This window comes from Festucalex cinctus, chromosome 18 (assembly GCF_051991245.1).
Source record: "Festucalex cinctus isolate MCC-2025b chromosome 18, RoL_Fcin_1.0, whole genome shotgun sequence".
NCBI classification, from domain to species: Eukaryota; Metazoa; Chordata; class Actinopteri; order Syngnathiformes; family Syngnathidae; genus Festucalex; species Festucalex cinctus.
Window position 1 is genome coordinate 21,906,569 of NC_135428.1, and position 26,759 is coordinate 21,933,327.

Sequence of the window (26,759 nt, forward strand, 5' to 3'; positions counted from 1 at the left end):
CCACTTTTTAATATGACGAGAAAAAAGTGGCAAATTTGCCACTTTTTAATATGACGAGAAAAAAAGTGTCAAATTTGCCACTTTATAAACTGGCAAATTCCCCATTTTTTTATATCATGAGAAAAAGTGGAAAATTTGCCAGTTTATAAAGTGGCAATTTTGCCACTTTATAAACTGGCAAATTTATAAAGTAGCAAATTTGCCACTTTTTTTCTCGTCATATTAAAAAGTGGCAAAATTGCCACTTTTCTTCTCATCATATTGACCCCGCCCTCTAAAAAAATATATCTATATATTTGTATGTGGCCCTAATACGCCGTCGTTAGGAAAGGTTACACTGATGCTGCTTGTTATGAAAAAACAAACAAACCAAAAAACGTTACCGACAAAATTCGGTCTCGACAAGTCAGACGTTTTTTTGTTTGTTTTTTTAAATCAGCGATCGGATGGAAAATTGTGATCGGTGCACCCTTAAAAGTGTGCAATTTGAACTACCATTTTTTTTCTCTGTCATTTTACTCTCTGTCAACCAATTTGGCAAGCATTCAAAAAAAATTTATAGACAAAAAAAAAAATCAATAATAATCATGTTATATTTGACAATACAACTTCTATTCAGATGACTGACTCAGCCTCTGCTTGTCCTGGCTGTGCTTGTCATTGCGGTTGGTTGGTGATTGTGGGATGGAGCTTTGTTCATAGGCATGCATGTCACCGATTGGCTCTTCTTTAATTTTCACAACTGGCTGAGGCGCTTCCGCCTGATTCTTCATGTCCTTTCTTCGCTGAACACTGCCCTTCTGCAACATGTAATACAAGATAGGGTTGGAACGTGACAGCCGAGGAGATTCCGGGTTTGAGTCACAGCCCTCGTCATTCTCCTGACTATTCCATTGAACGGTGCTCTCTGGCTCCTGTTTGACAAGATTCGGTGGGTCTTTTTTGTGTGCGCCTTTCCATGGCGCCGTGTGATGATTCCGGGGGCTGCGAATACGGCTGTCACTTGCAGGAGAAGTGGGCAGTCTTCTGACATTACTCGAAAGCCCTGAGTTGAGCGAACCATGAGGGTGCCAGCTGGGCAGGTGGAGGAAGCTGTGGTTCGGGGCAGGTTGACTGAGGATGTTGCCGTTAGCATTGCTCTTGGCCTGCAGGATAGAAGGGCTGGATGCCCCACAGTGCTGCTGAGACAACTCTCTTACGCAGTTGTCAGAGAGCAGCAGCTGTTTGAGGACGTTGAATCCCCTACTTTCTCTGGTAAAAGTTTCTCTTGGTGGGCTCCGGGTTGGAAACTCCTCTTCTTTCAGTTGTTCCTGCTTGTCTGGCGCCACCTGAGCACCAGAAGTGGTAAAAATGTTTGTGTCACCCCTTTGAAATGCTCTTGGAGACATGGTTTTATCCAAACTGTCAGTCTGATCAGAATGGAAGCGTCTCTTTTTAGGACTAGGGCTGGGATACTCTCTCTTTTCCTCTTTTACCTGTCTGGGTTGTGACTCAGTCTGCGAAGCAGCACTGGTATAGTACGTAGCTGTCTGATGTTTCAGCAACTTGCTAAGTAGACCATATTTTGCAATAACCTCAGCAGGTCGATGTTCTGTTTTTAAGTCTGTATCTGACAGGGGGCTAGGTTTTTCAAAGCTGGTCTGTCTCTTTCTGCTGATTACGTCCTCAGTTTTGGCAGAGGATGGCCTCACCCCCTCCTCTGTTTTGACTCTTACACCAACCGCAGACATGTCAACGCTATTAAAGATGTTTGAGACACCGGGGCTCCTGTCATAACTTCCCCCTTCCAACTCTGCACTCCTCCTGCCACTCCCTTCAGGCGTGTCTTTGTGGCTGACTGAAGCTGTTGTTGAGCCTGCCCCTAGAAGAAGCTGCAACACTGTGCGCCTCTCCAAAAGGTTCTCTATCTGTGAAGGTGGAGGAAAGGTTTCTTTCTTATTTAAAGGGGTGGCACTTCCTGCAGTTATGTCAGTGAGCGGGGTGGCGGTGGTACTCCGGTTGATTGGAGCATTGAGTCTTTCCAATAGGGATAAAGGCCTGCTGTTATCAAGCTCCTGACTCATTCCTTTGCCAGGTGGGATTGGTGGGGAGGATGAAGCAATTCCAGATTGAGCCAGATTTTGTAACAATTTACTGGCACTGAAGGCGGGCTCTGAAGCCTTCTCAGAAGGGAAGGCTTTCGACTTGCATAAATCCAATGGGCTTGACTGGATTTGGGGAGAGGGAGGGTGTGGTGACAATGTACCGCCTGGGTCCCGACTAAGGGAGCACGTAGGCTTAACTTGGGCTACAAGCTTATCTATTGGGCTATTCGTCCTCGACTCCTCCCAGGACACAAGGTTAAGATGACTTCTAGACATGGTGGCCATAGTTATATCAAGTGGCAAATCTTCATCTGTGTTCTTATTCACTATATCATTATTTTTGCGCTCAAGCAGAAGCTGCATTAATGTTACCTTAGATTCGGATTTTAGGTCTGGGTTAATTTTATGCTCTCTGCTCTTCACCATATTTGGTGCTGATGGCTTAGGCTTCCACTTCGTTAATAAAGATTCTGTGAGTTTGTCCAAGGAGGAGGTAGAGGCAGATGAAGAGGAATATAAAGAAATAGAATTGGAGGCAGAAGCGACAACAGTGGGCAGCGGTGATAAAACTGCATTCGTGGTGGGAGCAGAAGAATTACAAGAGAAGGTTGGCACGTTGGAGGAAACAGCAGTGGTAGAATTGGCCACAACCTGTGTGAAAGTGGAACACGAGGCAGAATAGGAACAAGGGGTGGAAGGTTTTGGCCCTGTATATTGTTTTTTGGCCCAGCTTCTCATAGAGAGATCCATGGGAGAGCAGCTTGAGTAGGAAGTCTCTGCATCGCTGCTGTCCTTGGTCAGGCTTTTCTCATGGGTGGAACATTCACTATCAGATGTAACTGAAGAAGAGCCGCTTTGTGGTAGAACACTACAGCTATCATCCAGGTGTCCATTTTTTGTCAGCTGCTTCTGGCTGTTGTGATTGTTGAGCAGAAGTAACAGCAAACTGCTGCATGTTTGAGGGGGGCGAGATGGTCGTGAGTCAAAGACTCGCTTTTCCCGAGAGGTTTGGCTATGAAAGTGGCTCAGAGGATGTGGGGGAGTGGGTGAGGAGCTTTGGCCCTGCCCGCACAGCAAAGGGGGGCTCTGTGGACTGGACAAGGCCAACCGAGGGAGTGTTGTTGTTAGTGTCATTCCATTTTGGGTTGCTAAAGAACATGGTGTCTCTGTAGTCTCTGGCAAACTTTCGCCCACACTCTGCCTTTTGTCAAGGCCATGTTGCTGGTTTGCCATGGCAGCGAGTCTTTCACTGGCAGATCTTCCTGAGAGCTGGGCTTTGAGCGCATGCTCTCTTGAGTATTGCTGGAGATGAGCTTCACTGGACAACAGTAGGGCTAGTTGGCTGCAGGCAACACTGGGCTTGGGTGAAGGGGCTGGACTGGAACGTATTTTCACCATGTTGGCAACAGCCTTTAAACGGTCTGTACAGGATACTGATTCAGAAGCTGTAGTTGCAGAAGGGGGTGTGGCACTGTGTGCCGCCCGAGGTGACTCTGGTGGTCTGTCATGATTGTGTCCTCGACGACTGTAAGGTGTGTTGCTGTGATTTTGAAGTTTGCTCTTTCTCATTAAGCCCTTCAAGTGGTTTGAGGCTGTTCCATACACGGGTAGTGGCTCTTTATCTGCAGATGGCACAGCGGAAGGAGAGGAACACTCACTCGGGGGCTTGTTTGAGTGCTGAGACATTGCCACATTCTGAAGCCGTGAGCTGAATGACTGAAGCAGGGAAGCCAAAAGAGTACTCTCCCCACCATGAGAATCCTCTTGTGACCCATTTTGCATCCCTTCCGCTTGGCCATTAAGCTCCACTGGTGGTGAACTCAAACAGTGGTTTCCTGGATCATTCCAAGCACCAGAGCGCAAGAGGCGGGCCTTCTTCAAGTGCTGTGAAGCACCAATGGTTGTTGGGCCATTGTTTCCAGCCTTTGGAGCTGTGGGGCCATGAGTTGGTAGCTGAAATGGACCGCTCACCTTGTCTCCCTGATCTTGGTTGCTGTGGGCAGACTCAGACCTCCTGCTTGTCGTGGCCCCAGCCCCAGCCACCACTGGATGCATCAGTAAACCTTCCAGATAAGTTAAAACAGCTGAATCCTTGTGTGTCTCAGGGCCAGGCTCCTCCCCATGAGTCATGTTCAATACAAGGATCCCCTTGTATGGTTCAGCAGCGCTACAGTGAAACTAATGTCAACTAAATCATCAGGTTGACAGTGCCATGCACTTCCCAAGCACAAACAAATGTGACCACTGTCTGGTGGACCCAGTCAACACAGGGGTGAAACAGCAACCATGGTTACATGTAATCCAGATAATACTGTATGCCTTGAAACACCATAGGCTGTCATACTGCCTTTTGCATGTTGAACATGAGGAGTCAGAGGAACACTGCTGGAAAGATGCTATCACATTCCATGTCTCTGGGTGTCAGTGGCAAATCTTCGCACATCTCGCATGAGGGACCTATGGGCATTGAGAAAGAAAACAAGGAAACTGTTAAAAGCAGGAATTGGCACACCACTATATCACAATCATTTCACCACCTTGTCTGGCACCGTCGTTACTTAGCAACATTTCAGATCAACTGTCCCACCACCCCCAACTCCAGTTACAGCACCTAATGGATGACAAATGTACTGACAAATGTAGATTAGCTCTGATTGCATCCAAATTTAAAATTTAAGCCCACTACCCTGAAAACAGGTCTTGGGACATAAACCCCTTGGAGCGATTTTGTTCGGAAAAAAAAAAAATAGAATCCCTTGTGAGGGCTGTGAATAATTTCTTATGCAGATTGTGATATCAGTGGATTATCACCACCTCTTGCTCCTTATTTACGAGAGCAGCATCTCACACAGCGCAACCCTCAGTCTACACAAAACAGGATCCATCCACCCACTCACCCACTAGTGTTGTGTTCATATATATGCATAAATGTGTATCAGGAGTATGGTTGCATGGTATCAAGGTACTAGAAAAGTACAGAAGACCTCACTGTCAAAAATAATATGCATTTTTAGTGCCAGTACTTCTGCGCAGCTCACCCAAAAATAGGCTAAGTGTGTTTACTTTAATATGTTTTTTTTTTTTTTAGTCACGCCAGTAAAATGTGCACAGTATTTGTGGAAAGAACAAAGGCTGAACTGAATCTAACACCTAAAATAAAGAGAATTAAACATTGTACAAAAACGACACCACTATTGATCGGTTTTGATCATCAAATCCGCTGGCCAAACACATCTAAACAGCTGATGAGTGCACTCAGTTCAGACAACTCCCTTGCGGTATCATACCGTGATGTAAATCAAGCTTAAATTATTTCTAGACTATAGCCCACTTTGTCAGCCACGCATACGTATAATTTTTTTTCAAAAATTTCAAAAAATGCAACCCAAACTTGAGCTTTGGGGAAAAAAAAAAAAAAAAAGGATCATTTTCACCGTTAAATTTCGGGTAGGAACATTTACACAAAGTATACTAAACTTGGTATCAAAATAAAGCTGATAAAGTCAATTTTATTCTTAAATATGTGGTATGGTTGCGCAATTAATGGTTGGACCGTGCCACGCCTCAAAAGATGAGGACCCCATAGCCCTGAAGAGAACAAGATGGCTGCGCCTATGTCAGCTGTCAATGAGTCGTATCAAACTGTTTCGGATGTTCGTTTTTTAAGTAAGTATTTCTGCTACTAACAATTCATTCAAGGGAAAAGATATTGAATATTTTAGTGTTGCCTAAATCTTGGATTTGATGTCTGGTTTCTGAGAAAATTGATGTTTGAAGAACTGTTGAAGTGACTTCAATTTTTATTTTATTCTGACCATAATCGGCCCCACTATGTGTTTTTATCGTATATGTTCTTTTAAGTAACTAACTAGTAACTAGGAATGTACTCAGTTGATATGCAATATTGCGCTTGGGCCAAAGTGAGGAGCTAGGACATATGGGATTTTTTTTTTTTTTTTTTTTTTTTTAAACAATATTGTGACTGTTTTGTATCACCAACCTCCCCACAATATCGTGATATTTATCGTATCGTGACCTTCGTATCGTGATGTTTGGATATCGTTACATCCCTACTTGTAAGGTGGAAAAGCGCTATATAAATGAAGTGCCATTGACCATTTGCCAGTGCCATTTTAACAGTACCCAAATAGTGAATGTAGATCTTGGGTGTGAGTTCGGCGCTCTAATGTACATTTTATGATTTAAAAAAATAAATAAAAAATAAAAGTATGCGTATACATGTGGTATCATTTTCGTATCTGCATCAAGGTACATTGCAAGTATAGTAAGTCAGAATGTTGGTATTTCGACAACACTAATAAGGTCAAATGCACATATACAGTAGTTGATACTTCTCACAATAGAATGTTGTGGCAAGGACACATTGCTATCATTAATGATGCATGGGCAGCAATGAAACCTTCAAGTTATCTGTTTGTCAAATGTTTATATCAGCAAACATGAGCGAAACACAAACTGATGTCATCATGTGACACTTGTTCATTTTGAGGGCACAGAAACAAATACAGTGAGACTACTTGCTGACCAAGTGTGTGTATGACTGTGACGGGGTGTGTGCATGTGTGTGAATTATCTACAGTGCGCATTGAAGGTTCGATCAGGAGTGTCAGAACCAGTGACACAGGATGTGTAATGTCAAGGTTAAGGTTTATTTATATAGCACATTTAAATACAGTAACACGGCCCAAAGTGCTTCACATATTTAAAAAAAATGATAAAAACAATAGGAAAGAAAAAATACACATAAAAAAAAACCCCAATAAAATAGGAGATATCCAGATCAGCTAGCATGCATGTAAAATGCAATGGTCATTATTAAAACTACACATTTAAATAGCACTGAGATAAAAGACAATCAAGAAAAATAGAAATTAAAACAATACAATTCAGGTGTTCAGCTCAACTCATGTTGAACGTAAGCATAAATAAATGTGTTTTTAAAAGTGACTTGAAGCACTTAATAGAAGCGGCAGAGAGGATGTGCCAGTTACTATGACAGTGTCAGTGGCGACTTCCACACTGAACCTTGTCAGCATGGTTTCCATGGATACACAACACCTCCAACAGTCATGGCCACCACCCATAAAGGTTAATTAATACAGAGTTTCCACCTCGCTTCAGCTGTCTTCACCTTTGGTGTTCGCTGAGTGGACTAACATGGTCACATGACCGGACAGCAGTCCTTGGTCATGACCAAAGGTTATGGCAACCCATACAGTTGCCAGCCTAAATACTTAACAGAGAATGCAAGCAAGGGGTCAAAAAAACAACGATGAGGTGAACTTTTAATCGGGTTGAAAACCACCCCCACAAACACAGGTTGTCATGACAGTAAAGTTAACAAGGTTGTCCTTTTAATTCCGCCTTGAAAATAAATTGAGATTAGAATGTTGATTTAAGTTGATCAGGGAGCAATTAAGTCTGAGTAACTAACACATTAGAAAATCTGGTACTGTGTGTGTGCGCATATATATATATATATATATATATATATATATATATATATATATATATATATATATATATATATATATATATATCCCTCACTTTCAAAACAAGGACGTACGAGAAACATAAATGGCTAGCTGGCTGTCCACAGGTTAGCAACTTTATTGTTGGTTGAAACTTCTTGCGGCTCTGCTGCGATGTCATTTTTTTCCTCTGCCGGGTTGAGCCCACTTAATGTGCACGAGCCAGTTCCGAATACTGTAAATTCCAACGCATTGGCTATTTTGTGGGGATGTGATTTTGTCATTTCACTCACCACGTAGCTGGTTGCATTAGATAGAGTGCGTATCAACCTGACTCAGTCCTGAATATTTCCGCTCGAATTAAATTAATAATAAAAATTACCTAAAAAATGTTCACCCTAGTGGGCGCTCATATATATGTCACTACAGCATGCCCACTCTCTACCAAAGGTCACCGCTATAGAAAAGACTGGGCCACTGGCATCAATTACTGATAAAGGCCATCTAAGCTGTTGACCTAAATCTGATGACAACAAAAGCGAACCTGGTCATACTGGGCCATCTGATGTCTGCTGTCATGCTGCTTAGATACTCAGGATTAGGGCTACTTTTCCCGCTTGTGATCTTCACACAATTTTAATAGTATGCCCCTGCAACCACCATTTGGTGATCCCTACAGCAAACCTGTACGCATTTTCAACTTGGATGGAAGGTAGTTTGAATACCACGATTCATTGTCTTGTTTCAACAGAGGGAAGGAAACACTCATCTTGACAAATGTGGTTTACCTTGTCTAGATTTGCCCTAAAAAACTTTAAAAGCAATAAGGTACGGGGACCATAGGAACACTGAACTAGTTAATGCATTAAGTGTTGCTCATTATGTATAAATAATTTAACAAAAGTAGGGGCCTTTGGGTTTTTGAACGTTGTGAGAGTCAGAGAGTATGGAGGACCAAAACTGCCAAAACTCAAAATAAATAAATGACTAAAAGTGAAAATAAAAATGAATATAAAAAATATAAAATAAAAATATCTAAAAAAAAATAAATATAAATGGAAATAAATCCGTTTTTATTTTCACTTTTTGTCATTTATTTATTTAATCATTTATCTATTTATTTTGTCATATATTTATTTATCTATTTATTTAGTCATTTATCTATTTATTCAGTCATTTATTTATTTAGTCATTTATCTATTTATTTCATCATTTATTTATCTATTTATTTAGTCATTTATTTGTCTATTTATTTAGTTATGTATTTAGTCATTTATTTATTTAGTCATTTAGCTAGTTTTTGGTCGAACTGCCAAGTCAAAATGTTATTCAAATGAGGGGGTGGTCCTAAGCGTGTCTTGGGTTGTAAACTGCCTGTCATTGGCCGAGCGAGCAGCTCGGCGAACAAGGAAGTCTCGCCGACTTGCAATGGAGCGCTCCAGCAATGGACGACGATAGTGTCCACTGTCACCTCAATTTGCGACTTGAGTTGCTAGACAAGTGAGAGCAGACAGTGGACAAGATAGTCGTCCATTGCTGGAGCTCTCTATTGCAAGCCGGCGAGACTTTCTTGCTTGCCGAGCTGCTCACTCGGTCAATGACAGGCAGTTTGCAACGGCGGAGTCCAATCCAAGACACACTTAGGACCGCCCCCTCATTTGAATAACATTTCGACTTGACAGTACGGCCCAAAGCTGCCAAAATTCAAAATAAACTAGAGCTGCGAGCAGCTATAAAGGGCCCTCGCAACCCGGGCCACGTTGGGGTACTTGCACGTCGAGGTACTGGCACGTTGGGGTACTGTCAAATAGGACAAGGACCATCTAAAATGTTTTTGACAAGCCTTGTGTGTGCAAAGTTTAATCAAAACGCAAAATATGGTGTGCAATTCCCAAAATAAATTCAAAATGGCGGGCTTCCTTTTAGGTTTAGCATACGGCTACAGAATACTTTTTGTAGGTCTTAGACTAATAGGTATGCCTCTGAGTTTTCACAAATCTAGGTCAAGTCAAGTCATCTTTAGTTATTTCGCGCTTGAATCATCCAATCGGAAATGCTCCATAAAAATGTATAGAGGGCGCGATTTATTGCAAATTGCACAAGAAATCTCTAAAAATTCATGTTCATGACAAGTCTGATGTGTGTCTAAAGTTTCATGAGTTTTCACACATGTATAGACCAAAAAAAATAAGCAGCACTTTACTTGGCAAACAATGCATCGCTATGGCAACAGCATGTGACAAAATAAAAAACTTTCGATAACTTTGCATCTTAAACATCTTAAGATGAAACACACCAAGTTTGAAGACGGTCGGATGAATTTTGTACGAGGAGTTCGTGAAAATATGACCCCTAAGAAAGGCCACAAAAAATGGCTACAAATGCCGACGTAAATCAAAATGGCGGACTTCCTGTTTGGTTTAGCAGATGGTTCCAAGAGACTTTTTTGTACATCGTGGGCTCTTATGTATGCCTCCAAATTATCATAGCGCTAGGTGAAACGTACAACCGGGAATGCTTGAGTTTTTTAGCTCAAAATGTGATGCCCGGCCCCTGCGGGACTTCCTGTTGGGTTTAGCACAAAGCAGCAAGAGACTTTTTTGTACATCGTGGGCTGTTACATATGTCTACAAATTTTCGTAGCTCTAGCTGCTTCGTACAACTGAGAATTCTTCATTAAGAAGAATTTTTTTCCTTGCAAGTGCATGTCACGACAACAGCGTGCGGCGAAATAAAAAGCTTTCAATAACTTTTCATCTTCAACATCTTAAGATGAATCACACCAAGTTTGAAGATGATCGGATAAACTCTGTAGGAGGAGTTCGTTAAAATAGGACCCCTATGAAATGGCCAAAAAAATGGCAACACGTTCCAAAGTAAATCAAAATGGCGGACATCCTGTTAGGTTTAGCATATGGTTCAAAAAGAGTTTTTTGTACCTTGAGGCCTGTTACATATGTCTTCAAATTTTGGTAACTCTAGGTGAAACGTACAGCCGGGAATGCTTCATTAAGTAAGAATTTTGAAACTCTAAATTTGATGCCCCACCGCCGTCATATAGTATGTCAAAAACTTTAGATTTTTTACCATGGTGTTGTCCCAGGTGTTGAGATGGTACATCCCAAGTTTGAAGTCAATCGGGTTAACCGTGTAGGAGAAGCGGGCAAAAGTATGACCCCTGTAAATGTGCAAAAATTGCCCAAAATTGGACATTTAAATACTCATATCTCACTTCCTGTCTATTTTAGGGTACACATATCAAAGAGGTTTTTGTTCATCTGGATATGCTACAGGTGCCACACAATTTTCATAGCCGTAGGACAATCGTAGCGGGACAGGGATCCGTTTAAGCTATGTAGGTGGCGCTACAGAGCCATTTTTCTGTTATCATGTATGGCGACTTTAAAATATCAAATTTTTCGCCAGGCCCGATCTGCGTGTAAAGTTTGGTGAGTTTTCGTTCACGTTTAGTGTCTCAAAAATGTGATTGTTTGCGGAAAAGAATAATAACAAATAAAAAGAAGAAGAATAACTAGAGCTGCGAGCAGCTATAAAGGGCCCTCGCAACCTGGGCCACGTTGGGGTACTTGCACGTCGGGGTACTGACATGTTGGAGTACTGTTTCATAGGAAACCGTCTAAATTGTAAATGTTTTTGCCATGCTTTGTGCTAGCAAAGTTTCATGGAAAGGCCAAAAATGATGCACAATTAACAAAATAAAATCAAAATGGTTTGGCACATGGCTATAGAATAATTTGTGTAGGTATTAGACTGATAGGTGTGCCTCCAAATATTCACACATCTAGCTGAATCATATAATCGGAAATACTTCATAAAAAATGTCTAGAGGGCGCTATTGAGCCATTTATTACAAATTGCACAACAAATCTCTAAAATATTCATGTTCTTGAGAGGTCTGATCTGCGTGCAATTTTTGAGTTTTCGCTCATGTTTAGACTTTCAAAAAAAAAAAAGCATTTTTCTTTGCAAACAATGCATCGCTAGAGCAAAGGCGTGACAAACAATTTCAATAACTTTTCATCTTAAATATCTTCAGATGAAACACGCCAAAGAATGAAGACAATCTGATACGTTTTGTAGAAAATATGAGGCCTATAAAAGGCCCCAAAAAATGGCTACAAATAGCAAATTAAATCAAAATGGCAGACTTCCTGTTTGGTTTAGCATATGGCTTTAGAAACTTTTTTTGTCAGTCTTAGGCTGATAGGTATCCCAATTTTTACAAATCTAGCTGAATCATACATTTCCAAAAGCTTCCTAAAAATGTCTATAGGGCGCTATTGCCATTTATTGCAAATTGCACAAGAAATCTCTAAAATATTCATGTTTATGACAAGTCTGATGTGTGTGTAAAGTTTCATGAGTTTTCGCTCGTTTAGCAAAAAAAAAAAAAAAAAAAAGCAGCATTTTACTTGGCAAATAATGCATCGCTATGGCAACGGCTTGCGACAAAATAAAAAAAAACTTTCGATAACTTTGCATCTTAAACATCTTAAGATGAAACACACCAAGTTGGAAGACAGTCGGATAAATTTCGTAGGAGTTCGTTAAAATGTGACCCCTAAAAAAGGCGTAAATCAAAATGCCGGACTTCCTGTTTGGTTTAGCATATGGTTCTAAGAGACTTTTTTGTACATCGTGGGCTCTTATGTATGCCTCCAAATTATCATAGCGCTAGGTGAAACGTACAACCGGGAATGCTTCGTTAAAGAGGAGTTTTTTAGCTCAAAATGTGATGCCCGGCCCCTACGGGACTTCCTGTTGGGTTTAGCACATGGCACCAAGAGACTTTTTTGTACATCGTGGGCTGTTACATTTGTCTCCAAATTTTCGTAGCTCTAGCTGCTTCGTACAACTGGGAATGCTTCATTAAGAAGGAATTTTTTCCTTTGCAAACTGTGCATGCCACGGCAACAGCGTGCGACGAAATAAAAAGCTTTCAATAACTTTTCATCTTCAACATCTTAAGATGAATCACACCAAGTTTGGAGATGATCGGATAAACTCTGTAGGAGGAGTTCGTTAAAATAAGACCCCTATGAAATGGCCCAAAAAATGGCAACACGTTCCAAAGTAAATCAAAATGGCGGACTTCCTGTTCGGTTTAGCATATGGTTCAAAAAGAGTTTTTTGTACCTTGAGGGCTGTTACATATGTCTTCAAATTTTGGTAATTCTAGGTGAAATGTACAGCCGGGAATGCTTCATTAAGTTCGAATTTTGAAACACAAAATTTGATGCCTCGCCTCTGGCGGACTTCCTGTTAGGTTTAGCATATGGCACCAACAGGCTTTTTTGTAGATCATAGTCTGTTACATATGTGTACCAATTTTCATAGCTCTAGGTTAAACGTACCACCGGAAATGCTTCGTTAAGTAAGAATTTTGAAACTGTAAATTTGATGCCCCGCCACCGTCATATAGTATGTCAAAAACTTTAGATTTTTTACCATGGTGTTGTCCCAGGTCTTGAGATGGTACATCCCAAGTTTGAAGTCAATCGGATTAACCGTGTAGGAGAAGCAGGCAAAAGTATGACCCCTGTAAATGTGCAGAAATTGGCCAAAATTTGACATTTAAATACTCATATCTCACTTCCTGTCTATTTTAAGGTACACAGATCAAAGAGGTTTTTGTTCATCTGGATATGCTACAGGTGCCACACAATTTTCATAGCCGTAGGACAATCGTAGCGGGACAGGGATCCGTTTAAGCTATGTAGGTGGCGCTACAGAGCCATTTTTCTGTTATCATGTATGGCGACTTTAAAATATCAAATTTTTCGCCAGGCCCGATCTGCGTGTAAAGTTTGGTGAGTTTTCGTTCACGTTTAGTGTCTCAAAAATTTGATTGTTTGCGGAAAAGAATAATAACAAATAACTAGAGCTGCGAGCAGCTATAAAGGGCCCTCGCAACCCGGGCCACGTTGGGGTATTTGCACGTCGGGGTACTGGCATGTTGGGGTACTGTCAAATAGGAAACCATCTAAATTTTAAACGTTTTTGCCATGCTTTGTGTTTGTAAAGTTTCATGGAAAGGCCAAAAATGATGCACAGTTAACAAAATAAAATCAAAATGGATTGGCACATGGCTATATAGAATACTTTTTGAATATATTAGGCATGCCTGCCAATATTCACACATCTAGCTGAATCATATAATCGGAAAGACTTCATAAAAATGTCTAGAGGGCGCTATTGAAGCATTTATTGCAAATTTAATAAGAAATCTCTAAAATATTCATGCTTATGACAAGCCTGATGTGTGTGTAAAGTTTCATGAGTTTTTGCACATGTTTAGACCCCCCCCAAAAAAAGCAGCATTTTACTTGGCAAACAATGCATCGCCATGAAACGGCGTGGGACAAAATAAATAACTTTCGATAACTTTGTATCTTAAACATCTTAAGATGAAGCACACCAAGTTTGAAGACAGTCGGATAAATTTTGTAGGAGGAGTTCGTTAAAATATGACCCCTAAAAAAGGCCACAAAAAATGGCTACAAATCCCAACGTAAATCAAAATGGCGGACTTCCTGTTTGTTTTGGAAGATGGTTCCAAGAGACTATTTTGTACATCGTGGGCTCTTATGTATGCCTCTAAATTATCATAGCGCTAGGTGAAACGTACAACCGGGAATGCTTCGTTAAAGAGGAGTTTTTTACCTCAAAATGTGATGACCGGCCCTTACGGGACTTCCTGTTGGGTTTAGCACATGGCACCAAGAGACTTTTTTGTACATTGTGGGCTGTTAAATTTGTCTCCAAATTTTCGTAGCTCTCGCTGCTTCGTACAACTGTGAATGCTTCATTAAGAGGGAATTTTTTCCTTTGCAAACTGTGCATGCCACGGCAACAGCGTGCGACGAAATAAAAAGCTTTCAATAACTTTTCATCTTCAACATTTTAAGATGAATCACACCAAGTTTGGAGATGATCGGATAAACTCTGTAGGAGGAGTTCGTTAAAATAAGACCCCTATGAAATGGCCCAAAAAATGGCAACACGTTCCAAAGTAAATCAAAATGGCGGACTTCCTGTTCGGTTTAGCATATGGTTCAAAAAGAGTTTTTTGTACCTTGAGGGCTGTTACATATGTCTTCAAATGTTGGTAACTCTAGGTGAAATGTACAGCCGGGAATGCTTCATTAAATAAGAATTTTGAAACACAAAATTTGATGCCTCGCCTCTGGCGGACTTCCTGTTAGGTTTAGCATATGGTTCAAAAAGAGTTTTTTGTAGATCATAGTCTGTTACCTATGTGTACCAATTTTCGTGGCTCTCAATTAAACGTACCACGGCAATGCTTTGTTAAGTAAGAATTTTGAAACTGTAAATTTGATGCCCCGCCACCGTCATATAGTATGTCAAAAACTTTAGATTTTTTACCATGATGTTGTCCCAGGTCTTGAGATGGTACAGCCCAAGTTTGAAGTCAATCGGGTTAACCGTGTAGGAGAAGCGGGCAAAAGTATGACCCCTGTAAATGTGCAAAAATGGGCCAAAATTGGACATTCAAATACTCATACCTCACTTCCTGTCTATTTTAGGGTACACATATCAAAGAGGTTTTTGTTCATCTGGATGTGCTACAGGTGCCACACAATTTTCGTAGCCATAGGACAATCGTAGCGGGACAGGGATCCGTTAAACCTATGTAGGTGGCGCTACAGAGCCATTTTTCTGTTATCACGTATGGCGACTTTAAAATATCAAATTTTTCGCCAGGCCCGATCTCCGTGTAAAGTTTGGTGAGTTTTCGTTCATGTTTAGTGCCTCAAAAATGTGGTTGTTTGCGGAAAAGAATAATAACAAAGAAAAAGAAGAAGAAGAAGAACTAGAGCTGCGAGCAGCTATAAAGGGCCCTCGCAACCTGGGCCACGTTGGGGTACTTGCACGTCGGGGTACTGGCACGTTGGGGTACTGTCAAATCGGACAAGGACCATCTAAAATGTTTTTGACAAGCTTTGTGAGTGCAAAAGGCCAAAGATGGTGTGCAATTCCCAAAATAAATTCAAAATGGCGGACTTCCTTTTAGGTTTAGCATACGGCTACAGAATACTTTTTGTAGGTCTTAAGCTAATAGGTATGCCTCCCAGTTTTCACAAATCTAGGTCAAGTCATCTTTAGTTGTGTATCGCTTGAATCATACAATTGGAAATGCTCCATAAAAATGCATAGAGGGCGCTATTGAGCACAACGTTGGGTTACTTGCACGTCAGGGTACTGGCACGTTGGGGTACTGTTACATGGAACAAGGACCATTTAAAATGTTAGTTTTTTCCATGCCTTGTTTGTGCAAAGTTTAATGAAAGAGGCCAAAAATGATGTATAATTCCCAAAATAAAATCAAAATAGCGGACTTCCTCTTTGGTTTGGCAAATGGCTACATAATACTTTTTTGTAGGTATTATGCTGATAGGGGTCTGTCCTAATTTTCACAAATCTAGCAGAATCATACAATCGGAAATACTTCATAAAAATGTCTAGAGGGCGCTATTTATTGCAAATTGCACAATAAATCTCTAAAAATTCATGTTCATGACAAGTCTGATGTGTTTGCAAAGTTTCATGAGTTTTCACACATGTATAGATAAAAAAACAAAGCAGCACTTTACTTGGCAAACAATGCATCGCTATAGCAGCAGCGTGCGACAAAATAAAACTTGCGATAACTTTGCATCTTAAACATCTTACGATGAAAGACACCAAGTTTGAAGACGGTCGGATGAACTTTGTACGAGGAGTTCGTTAAAATATGACCCCTGAAAAAGGCCACAAAAAATGGCAACAAATCCCATCGTAAATCAAAATGGCAGACTTCCTGTTTGGTTTAGCACATGGTTCCAAGAGACTTTTTTGTACATCGTGGGCTCTTATGTATGCCTCTAAATTATCATAGCGCTAGGTGAAACGTACAACCGGGAATGCTTCGTTAAAGAGGAGTTTTTTACCTCAAAATGTGATGACCGGCCCTTACGGGACTTCCTGTTGGGTTTAGCACATGGCACCAAGAGACTTTTTTGTACATTGTGGGCTGTTAAATTTGTCTCCAAATTTTCGTAGCTCTCGCTGCTTCGTACAACTGTGAATGCTTCATTAAGAGGGAATTTTTTCCTTTGCAAACTGTGCATGCCACGGCAACAGCGTGCGACGAAATAAAAAGCTTTCAATAACTTTTCATCTTCAACATTTTAAGATGAATCACACCAAGTTTGGAGATGATCGGATAAACTCTGTAGGAGGAGTTCGTTAAAATAAGACCCCTATGAAATGGCCCAAAAAATGGCAACACGTTCCAAAGTAAATCAAAATGGCGGACTTCCTGTTCGGTTTAGCATATGGTTCAAAAAGAGTTTTTTGTACCTTGAGGGCTGTTACATATGTCTTCAAATGTTGGTAACTCTAGGTGAAATGTACAGCCGGGAATGCTTCATTAAATAAGAATTTTGAAACACAAAATTTGATGCCTCGCCTCTGGCGGACTTCCTGTTAGGTTTAGCATATGGTTCAAAAAGAGTTTTTTGTAGATCATAGTCTGTTACCTATGTGTACCAATTTTCGTGGCTCTCAATTAAACGTACCACGGCAATGCTTTGTTAAGTAAGAATTTTGAAACTGTAAATTTGATGCCCCGCCACCGTCATATAGTATGTCAAAAACTTTAGATTTTTTACCATGATGTTGTCCCAGGTCTTGAGATGGTACAGCCCAAGTTTGAAGTCAATCGGGTTAACCGTGTAGGAGAAGCGGGCAAAAGTATGACCCCTGTAAATGTGCAAAAATGGGCCAAAATTGGACATTCAAATACTCATACCTCACTTCCTGTCTATTTTAGGGTACACATATCAAAGAGGTTTTTGTTCATCTGGATGTGCTACAGGTGCCACACAATTTTCGTAGCCATAGGACAATCGTAGCGGGACAGGGATCCGTTAAACCTATGTAGGTGGCGCTACAGAGCCATTTTTCTGTTATCACGTATGGCGACTTTAAAATATCAAATTTTTCGCCAGGCCCGATCTCCGTGTAAAGTTTGGTGAGTTTTCGTTCATGTTTAGTGCCTCAAAAATGTGGTTGTTTGCGGAAAAGAATAATAACAAAGAAAAAGAAGAAGAAGAAGAACTAGAGCTGCGAGCAGCTATAAAGGGCCCTCGCAACCTGGGCCACGTTGGGGTACTTGCACGTCGGGGTACTGGCACGTTGGGGTACTGTCAAATCGGACAAGGACCATCTAAAATGTTTTTGACAAGCTTTGTGAGTGCAAAAGGCCAAAGATGGTGTGCAATTCCCAAAATAAATTCAAAATGGCGGACTTCCTTTTAGGTTTAGCATACGGCTACAGAATACTTTTTGTAGGTCTTAAGCTAATAGGTATGCCTCCCAGTTTTCACAAATCTAGGTCAAGTCATCTTTAGTTGTGTATCGCTTGAATCATACAATTGGAAATGCTCCATAAAAATGCATAGAGGGCGCTATTGAGCACAACGTTGGGTTACTTGCACGTCAGGGTACTGGCACGTTGGGGTACTGTTACATGGAACAAGGACCATTTAAAATGTTAGTTTTTTCCATGCCTTGTTTGTGCAAAGTTTAATGAAAGAGGCCAAAAATGATGTATAATTCCCAAAATAAAATCAAAATAGCGGACTTCCTCTTTGGTTTGGCAAATGGCTACATAATACTTTTTTGTAGGTATTATGCTGATAGGGGTCTGTCCTAATTTTCACAAATCTAGCAGAATCATACAATCGGAAATACTTCATAAAAATGTCTAGAGGGCGCTATTTATTGCAAATTGCACAATAAATCTCTAAAAATTCATGTTCATGACAAGTCTGATGTGTTTGCAAAGTTTCATGAGTTTTCACACATGTATAGATAAAAAAACAAAGCAGCACTTTACTTGGCAAACAATGCATCGCTATAGCAGCAGCGTGCGACAAAATAAAACTTGCGATAACTTTGCATCTTAAACATCTTACGATGAAAGACACCAAGTTTGAAGACGGTCGGATGAACTTTGTACGAGGAGTTCGTTAAAATATGACCCCTGAAAAAGGCCACAAAAAATGGCAACAAATCCCATCGTAAATCAAAATGGCGGACTTCTGTTTGGTTTAGCACATGGTTCCAAGAGACTTTTTTGTACATCGTAGGCTCTTATGTATGCCTGCAAATTATCATCGCGCTAGGTGAAACGTACAACCGGGAATGCTTCGTTAAAGAGGAGTTTTCTAGCTCAAAATGTGATGCCCGGCCCCTGGGGGACTTCCTGTTGGGTTTAGCACATGGCACCAAGAGACTTTTTTGTACATTGTGGGCTGTTACATATGTCTACAAATTTTTGTAGCTCTAGCTACTTCGTACAACTGGGAATGCTTCATTAAGAAGGATTTATTTCCTTTGCAAAAAGTGCATGCCACGACAACAGCGTGCGACGAAATAAAGAGCTTTCAATAACTTTTCATCCTCAACATCTTAAGATGAGTCACACCAAGTTTGAAGATGATCGGATAAACTCTGTAGGAGGAGTTCGTTAAAATAAGACCCCTACGAAATGGCCCAAAAAATGGCAACACATTCCAAAGTAAATCAAAATGGCGGACGTCCTGTTAGGTTTAGCATATGGTTCAAAAAGAGTTTTTTGTACCTCGAGGGCTGTTATATACCTCTACAAATTTTGGTAACTCTAGGTGAAACGTACAGCCGGGTATGCTTTGTTAAAGAGGAGTTTTTTAGCTCAAAATGTGATGCCCGGCCCCTGGGGGACTTCCTGTTGGGTTTAGCACAGGGCACCAAGAGACTTTTTTGTACATCTTGGGCTGTTACATATGTCTACAAATTTTCGTAGCTCTCGCTGCTTCGTACAAATGGGAATGCTTCTTTAAGGATATTTTTTTTCCTTTGCAAACAGTGCATGCCATGACAACAGCGTGCGACGAAATACAAAGGTTTCAATATCTTTTCATCTTCAACATCTTAAGATGAATCACACCAAGTTTGAAGATGATCGGATAAACACTGTAGGAGGAGTTCGTTAAAATAAGACCCCAATGAAATGGCCAAAAAAATGGCAACACGTTCCAAAATAAATCAAAATGGCGGACTTCCTGTGAGGTTTAGCATATGGTTCAAAAAGAGTTTTTTGTAGGTCATAGCCTTTTACATATGTGTACAAATTTTCGTAGCTCTAGATTAAACGTACAACCGGCAATGCTTCGTGAAGTAAGAATTTTTAAACTCTAAATTTGATGCGTCGCCGCCGTCATATAGTATATCAAAAACTTTAGATTTTTTACAATGATGTTGTCCCAGGTGTTGAGATGGTCCATCCCAAGTTTGAAGTCAATCGGGTTAACCGTGTAGGAGAAGCGGGCAAAAGTATGACCCCTGTAAATGTGCAAAACTGGGCCAAAATTGGACATTCAGATGATCATACCTCACTTTCTGTCTATTTTAGGGTACACACATCAAAGAGGTTTTTGTTCATCTGGATGTGCTACGGGTGCCACACAATTTTCGTCGCCATAGGACAATCGTAGCGGGACAGGGATCCGTTTAACCTATGTAGGTGGCGCTATGGAGCCATTTTTCTGTTATCATGTATGGCGACTTTAAAATATAAAATTTTTCGCCAGGCCTGATGTGCGTGTAAAGTTTGGTGAGTTTTCGTTCACGTTTAGCGTCTCAAAAATGCGATTGTTTGCGGAGAATAATAATAATAAGAATAATAATAATAATAATAAGAAGAAGAAGAATTCCTACAAAAACAATAGGGCCTCGCAGCGGCACCGCCGCCGCCGCTGCTCGGGCCCTAATAATAATAATAATAATAATTTTTACAAAAACAATAGGGACCTCGCAGCGGTCGCTGCTCGGGCCCTAATAATAAGAATTCCTTCAGGAACAATAGGGACCTCGCAGCGGTCGCTGCTCGGGCCCTAAAAAGAAGAAGAATAATAAGAATTCCTTCAGGAACAATAGGGACCTCGCAGCGGTCGCTGCTCGGGCCCTAATAAGAATTCCTTCAGGAACAATAGGGACCTCGCAGCGGTCGCTGCTCGGGCCCTAATAAACAAATGACTAAATAAATAAATAAATAAATAAACGACTAAATAGATAAATAAATGACTAAATAAATAAATAAAGTGAAAATTAAAAACGGATTTATTTCCATTTATATTTATTTTTCTATATATAATTTTCAAATTAGATTTTTTATATTTTTATTTTCACTTTTAGTCATTTATTTATTTATTTATTTATGTATGTATTTATTTATTTATTTATTCAGTCATTTATTTATTTTGAATTTTGGCAGTTTTGGTCCTCCATAAGAGATCGCCTGATGGGATATGAAAAAAAAAAAAAAAGATCTTCAGTGACAACACTCGGTTAAACTAACATTACCTTAAAGTGAAAGCTGTCCTCTAAAGTCTATACTCGCGCCTGAAGCTATTGCCTCCTCATTTCCTCACTCATACCGTGCGATGTTTATATTATTACTGTATTACATTATCTCCCCTTGTATATACATTGAAAATGACCTTCCACATCCGTTAACATGTCATCTCTTTGGTAGTGGCATCCAAAAAGCATGACCTCCATCTTCTCACTCAGACTGCTCTACAGTTTCGGGGTGATTCCCGATTATCCTCGACTATGTCAGCCCATGGCAGACAAGACACAATTCTAAAGTGATTTTTACCTTTCCTGTCTGCCCCATAAATACTAAGAGCTAAAAGAAAGCTTCACCAACCCTGACTGGAGGCCTCTTCATCTAGTTTTGTTTCCATCGTCACTTAAATGTAAAGTAACTAAATAGTAAATGTCATGAACCATGAAAAAATAGCACATATGGCACGGAATACAGATCTAAGAATGTGACCTTCTCTCCCCTCCATGTGACCTCCACATGAACGTACATGCCTATGCAGTCTTTTATCTCAAAATAAAAACGTTCCTAAATGACCTTCATTGTCATGAACAGTAATCCATTTACAATGTATGAGACCAAACAAAAGAATTATAAGTGAGGGGAGCTGAAGCAGTCTTTTAAAGTCAAGGTCATTTATGTAACTAAAGCTTTTGCACTTTATACAACAGCTGGAGTCCATAGAAAAGCTCTCAGCGTTAATAAAAAGTGACAATGCTGCCTGAGCAAGTGTGTACTAATGTCTGACACCAGCATGGCAGATGTGTTCTCCCTGTTGTTTAGGGGAGTCAAGGTTAAAGGAATTTTAAAAGAAGAGGCGATACCTGAACACCAATATATCATGTAATCTGCAGTCCATCCCTGTAGCCCGCTTACACATGCAGTGTGACCGCTGTTTGCAAATTCAATATGGCGTGGCATGATTAAATAAGGCAAAACATAAGCTGCTTGACCAAATGCAGTTCTTCCAAGAGTGAGTGCACCATTGGGAACTTGAATTAAAATCTCTTCTTCACCTTGAGAGGCGTAAACAAGAGAATGCCTAGCTAGTAAACAGCAGGATAGCTTGGAGAAGTAAATGTTTTTGTGGAAAAATCAAACAGGACAAAAAAAAAACAAAAAAAAACACAGAAACGTAATATACAGTCAAATGTATAGTAATGAAAACTAGAGTGCAATTTCTGGAGAAATTGTGTGGGAATGCTGAAAGCTGAATGCTAAGATTTGAATGTATGTGGAATGCTTATGAAGTCAATTGAGAGATATATTATGAAATTATAACCTCCTGGTTACTGGACAATGCACTCTACCAACTGTGCAACCGAGCAGTATCAGACACCTGGTAATGATGATAAGTTATATGTATGGAAGTGGGCGTGGAAAGTGATACTTAGAAAAAGTTCAATGTCTGTCACATTGAAAATGAATGGGGAAAAAAAAGTTGAAATTAAATGTTAAATTGCAAAAATACTGTAAGTAATGTGGAATCAGACGATATATACCCCAGGAGGCGTGGATTTTTGAAGCTAGTTGAAATTTGAACAATGTAAATTGAAATAATTATGTGGGAGTTGTTATGCGGCAAAAAAGTGTGGAGAATAAAAATCACAATAACATATGTGGGAATGCTAGCATTCCCACAACTAGGGTACTTTGAGTCAATTAGAGTATGTATTGAATAAATACAGTTTGTGGACACAGAAAGCCCATGACTGTACCCTGCATAAATTAAAACAACAAACTCAACTTTTGGTTGACTATACGTCCTGGTTTAAGAGTTTCACGTTTGAGTCTTATGTCACAAGTACCAACGAATTTCACCAGCCCCATTGTTTTGTCTCACTTTTAAACAGGTCCCGTCCCGTATGTTTTGTGTCATTCTCATCCACATCTAACAGGCGCGTTTTCATCATACCAGAATTAGAACCACTCTCTGCTTTTGTGTCTAGAAATCTTAAGAAATTTAGTCCTACTAGCCTAATGCTGTGGTTGCCGGTCAGACCCAATGCAATTTGAGATTCTCTTTCAGCACATTTCCAGTGGTACAATGCTGGACTGGCGGGAGGTAAACAGCACAGTCAGTTTCCAATAGCTGCTGGGAACAAATAAAAACGGTTGGATAATGTGCATTGACTTGCTTAGCACTGTTGAACTGTTGGCGCATTTAGCATTAACTAAAGTAATAACACAACCACCAGTCACGAGATCGACTAGCGATTAACATTTGTAACTAGACTAAGCAATTTCTGGAAAAATTGCGTGGGAATGCTGAAAGCTGAATGCTAATAGCTGAATGCTAATGAAGGAAACAAAGAAACTGTGAAAATTACAAAGTAATTACCTATTAAAACTCATTCACTGCCTTTGACAAGTATACTTGTCAATTGTATTTTTTAGAGCGGTGCTAAATGGGGGCGAATCTGAGCATGCTCCACTGTAAATATCAAACTTGGAAACAACTTTACTGATGCCCAACCACCGGTAGATGACATCATAGCCCCATTTTATAGGAAATAAACACAGTTTCAGAGTCCATGGGAGAAATGGCTGTATTTTGGCAAACCTACATTTTTCTGCTGTCAATTATAAAAGAACGGGACGGGACAAAAAGTAGGGAGTCTATTCTGTTATTTGGTAGATTCGGTTTATATATAATTATTGAATGGAATATCACGTGAGTATTGGAAATGTAAAAAATTTCTATAATGACTGGCAGTGAATGAGTTAATTACTAGTAATAATAGTAGTTAGTAGTAGTCGTAGAAACAGTTGTACTACCAGTAATGATTAAGTAGTAACTTGTAGTTAAATGATTGTGACATTTTATGTAATTGTAGTGAACAACAACAAATATAAAACAAAACAAAACAAACAAAAGAATATTTTTTGAGTACAATACTGTATGTGTTCATGCAATCTACTACAAAGTTGAGCCAAACTGAAACTAAACTAATACATCGATATTTTAGGGCCAGTATCGATCCGGTATCGATACTGTCTAGGTATCAATAATATCGATATTTGGATCAATCTGCCCACCACTATTATGCAGTGGGCTGTATCTGTAGATAGGTGTCAGGAATGATCAGTAATCTGATGCTGAATGCAAGCCGAATAGGGACATGTGCATTTACCATTTAATTTCCTGATATGATAGTCAGTTGGTTTAAATTTATATCGCTTAGCATAAATGTGACGGTAATGGAAAAGTAATGGATGGGAAATAATCTGACAATGATTAGTATTCAATATTGTACTTGTACTAGAGAGTTGCCCAAGCGGGGGGTTAAACCCACATCTTCCAATGTGTTAAGCAAGTGCTCAAACCTCTGACCTAACTTGTCAGCAACATATACACGTGTTTGGGAGTGAAATGCAAAGTATGCAACGTTTTTGGGTTTGTGAATTGCTCATTTTAAACTTTTTCAGTCATAAAATGGTCAAACAAAAACACTATTGTGAAAATATTTTGTGTCAAATTATTACAAAGAGCAATTTTAAAGAATTATACAATGACTACTATGTGAAATCAAAGTTGTGCTAAAACATTTCCCAAGCAGGAATCGAACTGTGATCTCCCACGGGCCAATCCGTTGCTTTAACCACTCAGCTATCACGGACATTGATTTGGTCCAATGCATGGGTTGGCCTGGGTGACACAAGGTAGATGCACTTAAAACAACTCGCGGACATGGAGGTGGGTGTGACAATGTATGGTATTGTATTTAGTAATCAAGTGTACAAGCGGTGAAAGATGAAAATATGGATTAATTTTGAAAAAAAAGTTTGTCAAATGACAATTAACACAATAGATGTTAACTTGTATTTATAAGCAATGCCTATAATCCTCTTTCACATCTTTGGGTGCTGGTACTGGAAAAAAAAAAAAAGGATTATCAGCAAACATCAGCTAATATGGAAATAACTCAACTTCTTCTTCTTTCGGCTTTTCCCTTCAGGGGTCGCCACAGCGAATCAGTTGCCTCCATCTAACTCCTCTGTATCCTCTGCTTTCACACCAACTACCTTCATGTCCTCTTTAACTTCATCCATAAACCTCCTCTTTGGTCTTCCTCTCAATCTTCTGCCTGGCATTTGAACACTCAGCATCCTTCTTCCAATATAGTCACTATCTCTCCTCTGGACATGTCCAAACCATCTAAGTCTGGCCTCTGACTTTATCTCCAAAGCTTCTAACATGTGCTGTCCCTCTAATGTACTCATTCTTGATCCTATCCAACCTGGTCACTCCCAAAGAGAATCTCAGCATCTTCATCTCTGCCACCTCCAGCTCTGCCTCCTGTCTTTTCCTCAGTGGCACTGTCTCCAGACCAAACAACATCGCTGGTCTCACCACAGTTTTATAAACCTTTCCTTTCATTTTAGCTGAAACTCTTCTATCACACATCACACCTGACACTTTTCTCCACCCGTTCCAGCCTGCCTGCACACGCTTCTTCACTTCTTTTCCACACTCTCCATTGCTCTGGACTGTAGACCCTAAATACTTAAACTCCTCCACCTTCTTGGTCTCTTCTCCCTGTAACCTCACTCTTCCACTTGGGTCCCTCTCATTCACACACAGATACTCCGTCTTGCTACGGCGAACCTTCATTCCCCTCCTTTCCAAGGCAAACCTCCATGCCTCTAGCTTCTCCTCCACCTGTTCCTTGCTCTCACTACAGAATACTATGTTATCTGCAAACATCATAGTCCATGGGGATTCCTGTCTAACCTCATCTGTCATCCTGTCCATTACCATTGCGAACAAGAAGGGGCTCAGAGCTGATCCCTGATGTAGTCCCACCTCCACCTTGAACTCTTCCGTCACGCCTACAGCACACCTCACCACTGTCTTACAGTCCTCATACATATCCTGCACCACTTGAACATACTTCTCCGCCACTCCAGACTTCCTCATACAAAACCACAGTTTCTCTCTGGGCACCCTGTCATAAGCTTTCTCCAGGTCAACAAAGACACAATGCAGTTCCTTCTGACCTTCTCTGTACTTCTCATTCAACATCCTCAAAGCAAATACTTTTTTTTTTTTTTGGCATGAAACCATACTGTTGCTCACAAATGTTCACATCTGCCCTCAGTCTAGCTTCCACTACTCTTTCCCATAGTTTCATTGTGTGGCTCATCAGCTTTATTCCTCTGTAGTTGCCACAATTCTGCACGTCTCCCTTGTTCTTAAAAATGGGCACCAGCACACTTCTCCTCCATTCCTCAGACATTTTCTCACTATCTAAGATCCTGTTGAACAACCCAGTCAGAAATTCTACTGCTACCTCTCCCAGACACTTCCATACCTCCACAGGTATATCATCAGGACCGAGTGCCTTTCCACTCTTCATCCTCTTCTTGGCCTTCTCACTTCATCCTTACTAATCTTTGCTACTTCCTGGTCCACAACAGTCACCCCTTCTACTCTTCGTTCTCTCTCATTTTCCTCATTCATCAACTCTTCAAAGTACTCTTTCCATCTTCCCATCACACTGCTGGCATCTGTCAACACTCTTCCATCCCTATCCTTTATTACCCTAACCTGCTGCACGTCCTTCCCATCTCTGTCCCTTTGCCTTGCCAACCTGTATAGATCAGCCTCTCCCTCTTTATTGTCCAACCGAGCATACAAGTCATCGTAAGCCCCTTGTTTGGCTTTTGCCACTTCTACTTTCACCTTACGCTGTATTTCCCTGTACTCCTGTCTACTTTCTTCAG

At 40.4% G+C, this 26,759-nt stretch overlaps 1 protein-coding gene across 3 annotated transcripts in view; it reads right to left on the minus strand.

The window, feature by feature from the left end:
• Window positions 1-229: 229 nt before the first annotated feature.
• The window catches only part of nrip1b (nuclear receptor interacting protein 1b), a 169,342-nt gene continuing 142,812 nt past the window's right edge, over window positions 230-26,759 (minus strand). For all 3 annotated transcript variants that reach the window (XM_077504211.1, XM_077504213.1, XM_077504212.1), the window contains one exon: window positions 230-4,541. In XM_077504211.1, the coding sequence (XP_077360337.1) occupies window positions 612-4,214 (3,603 nt within the window). In that variant the 5' untranslated portion in view covers window positions 4,215-4,541 and the 3' untranslated portion in view covers window positions 230-611. The remainder of the gene's footprint in view (window positions 4,542-26,759) is intronic.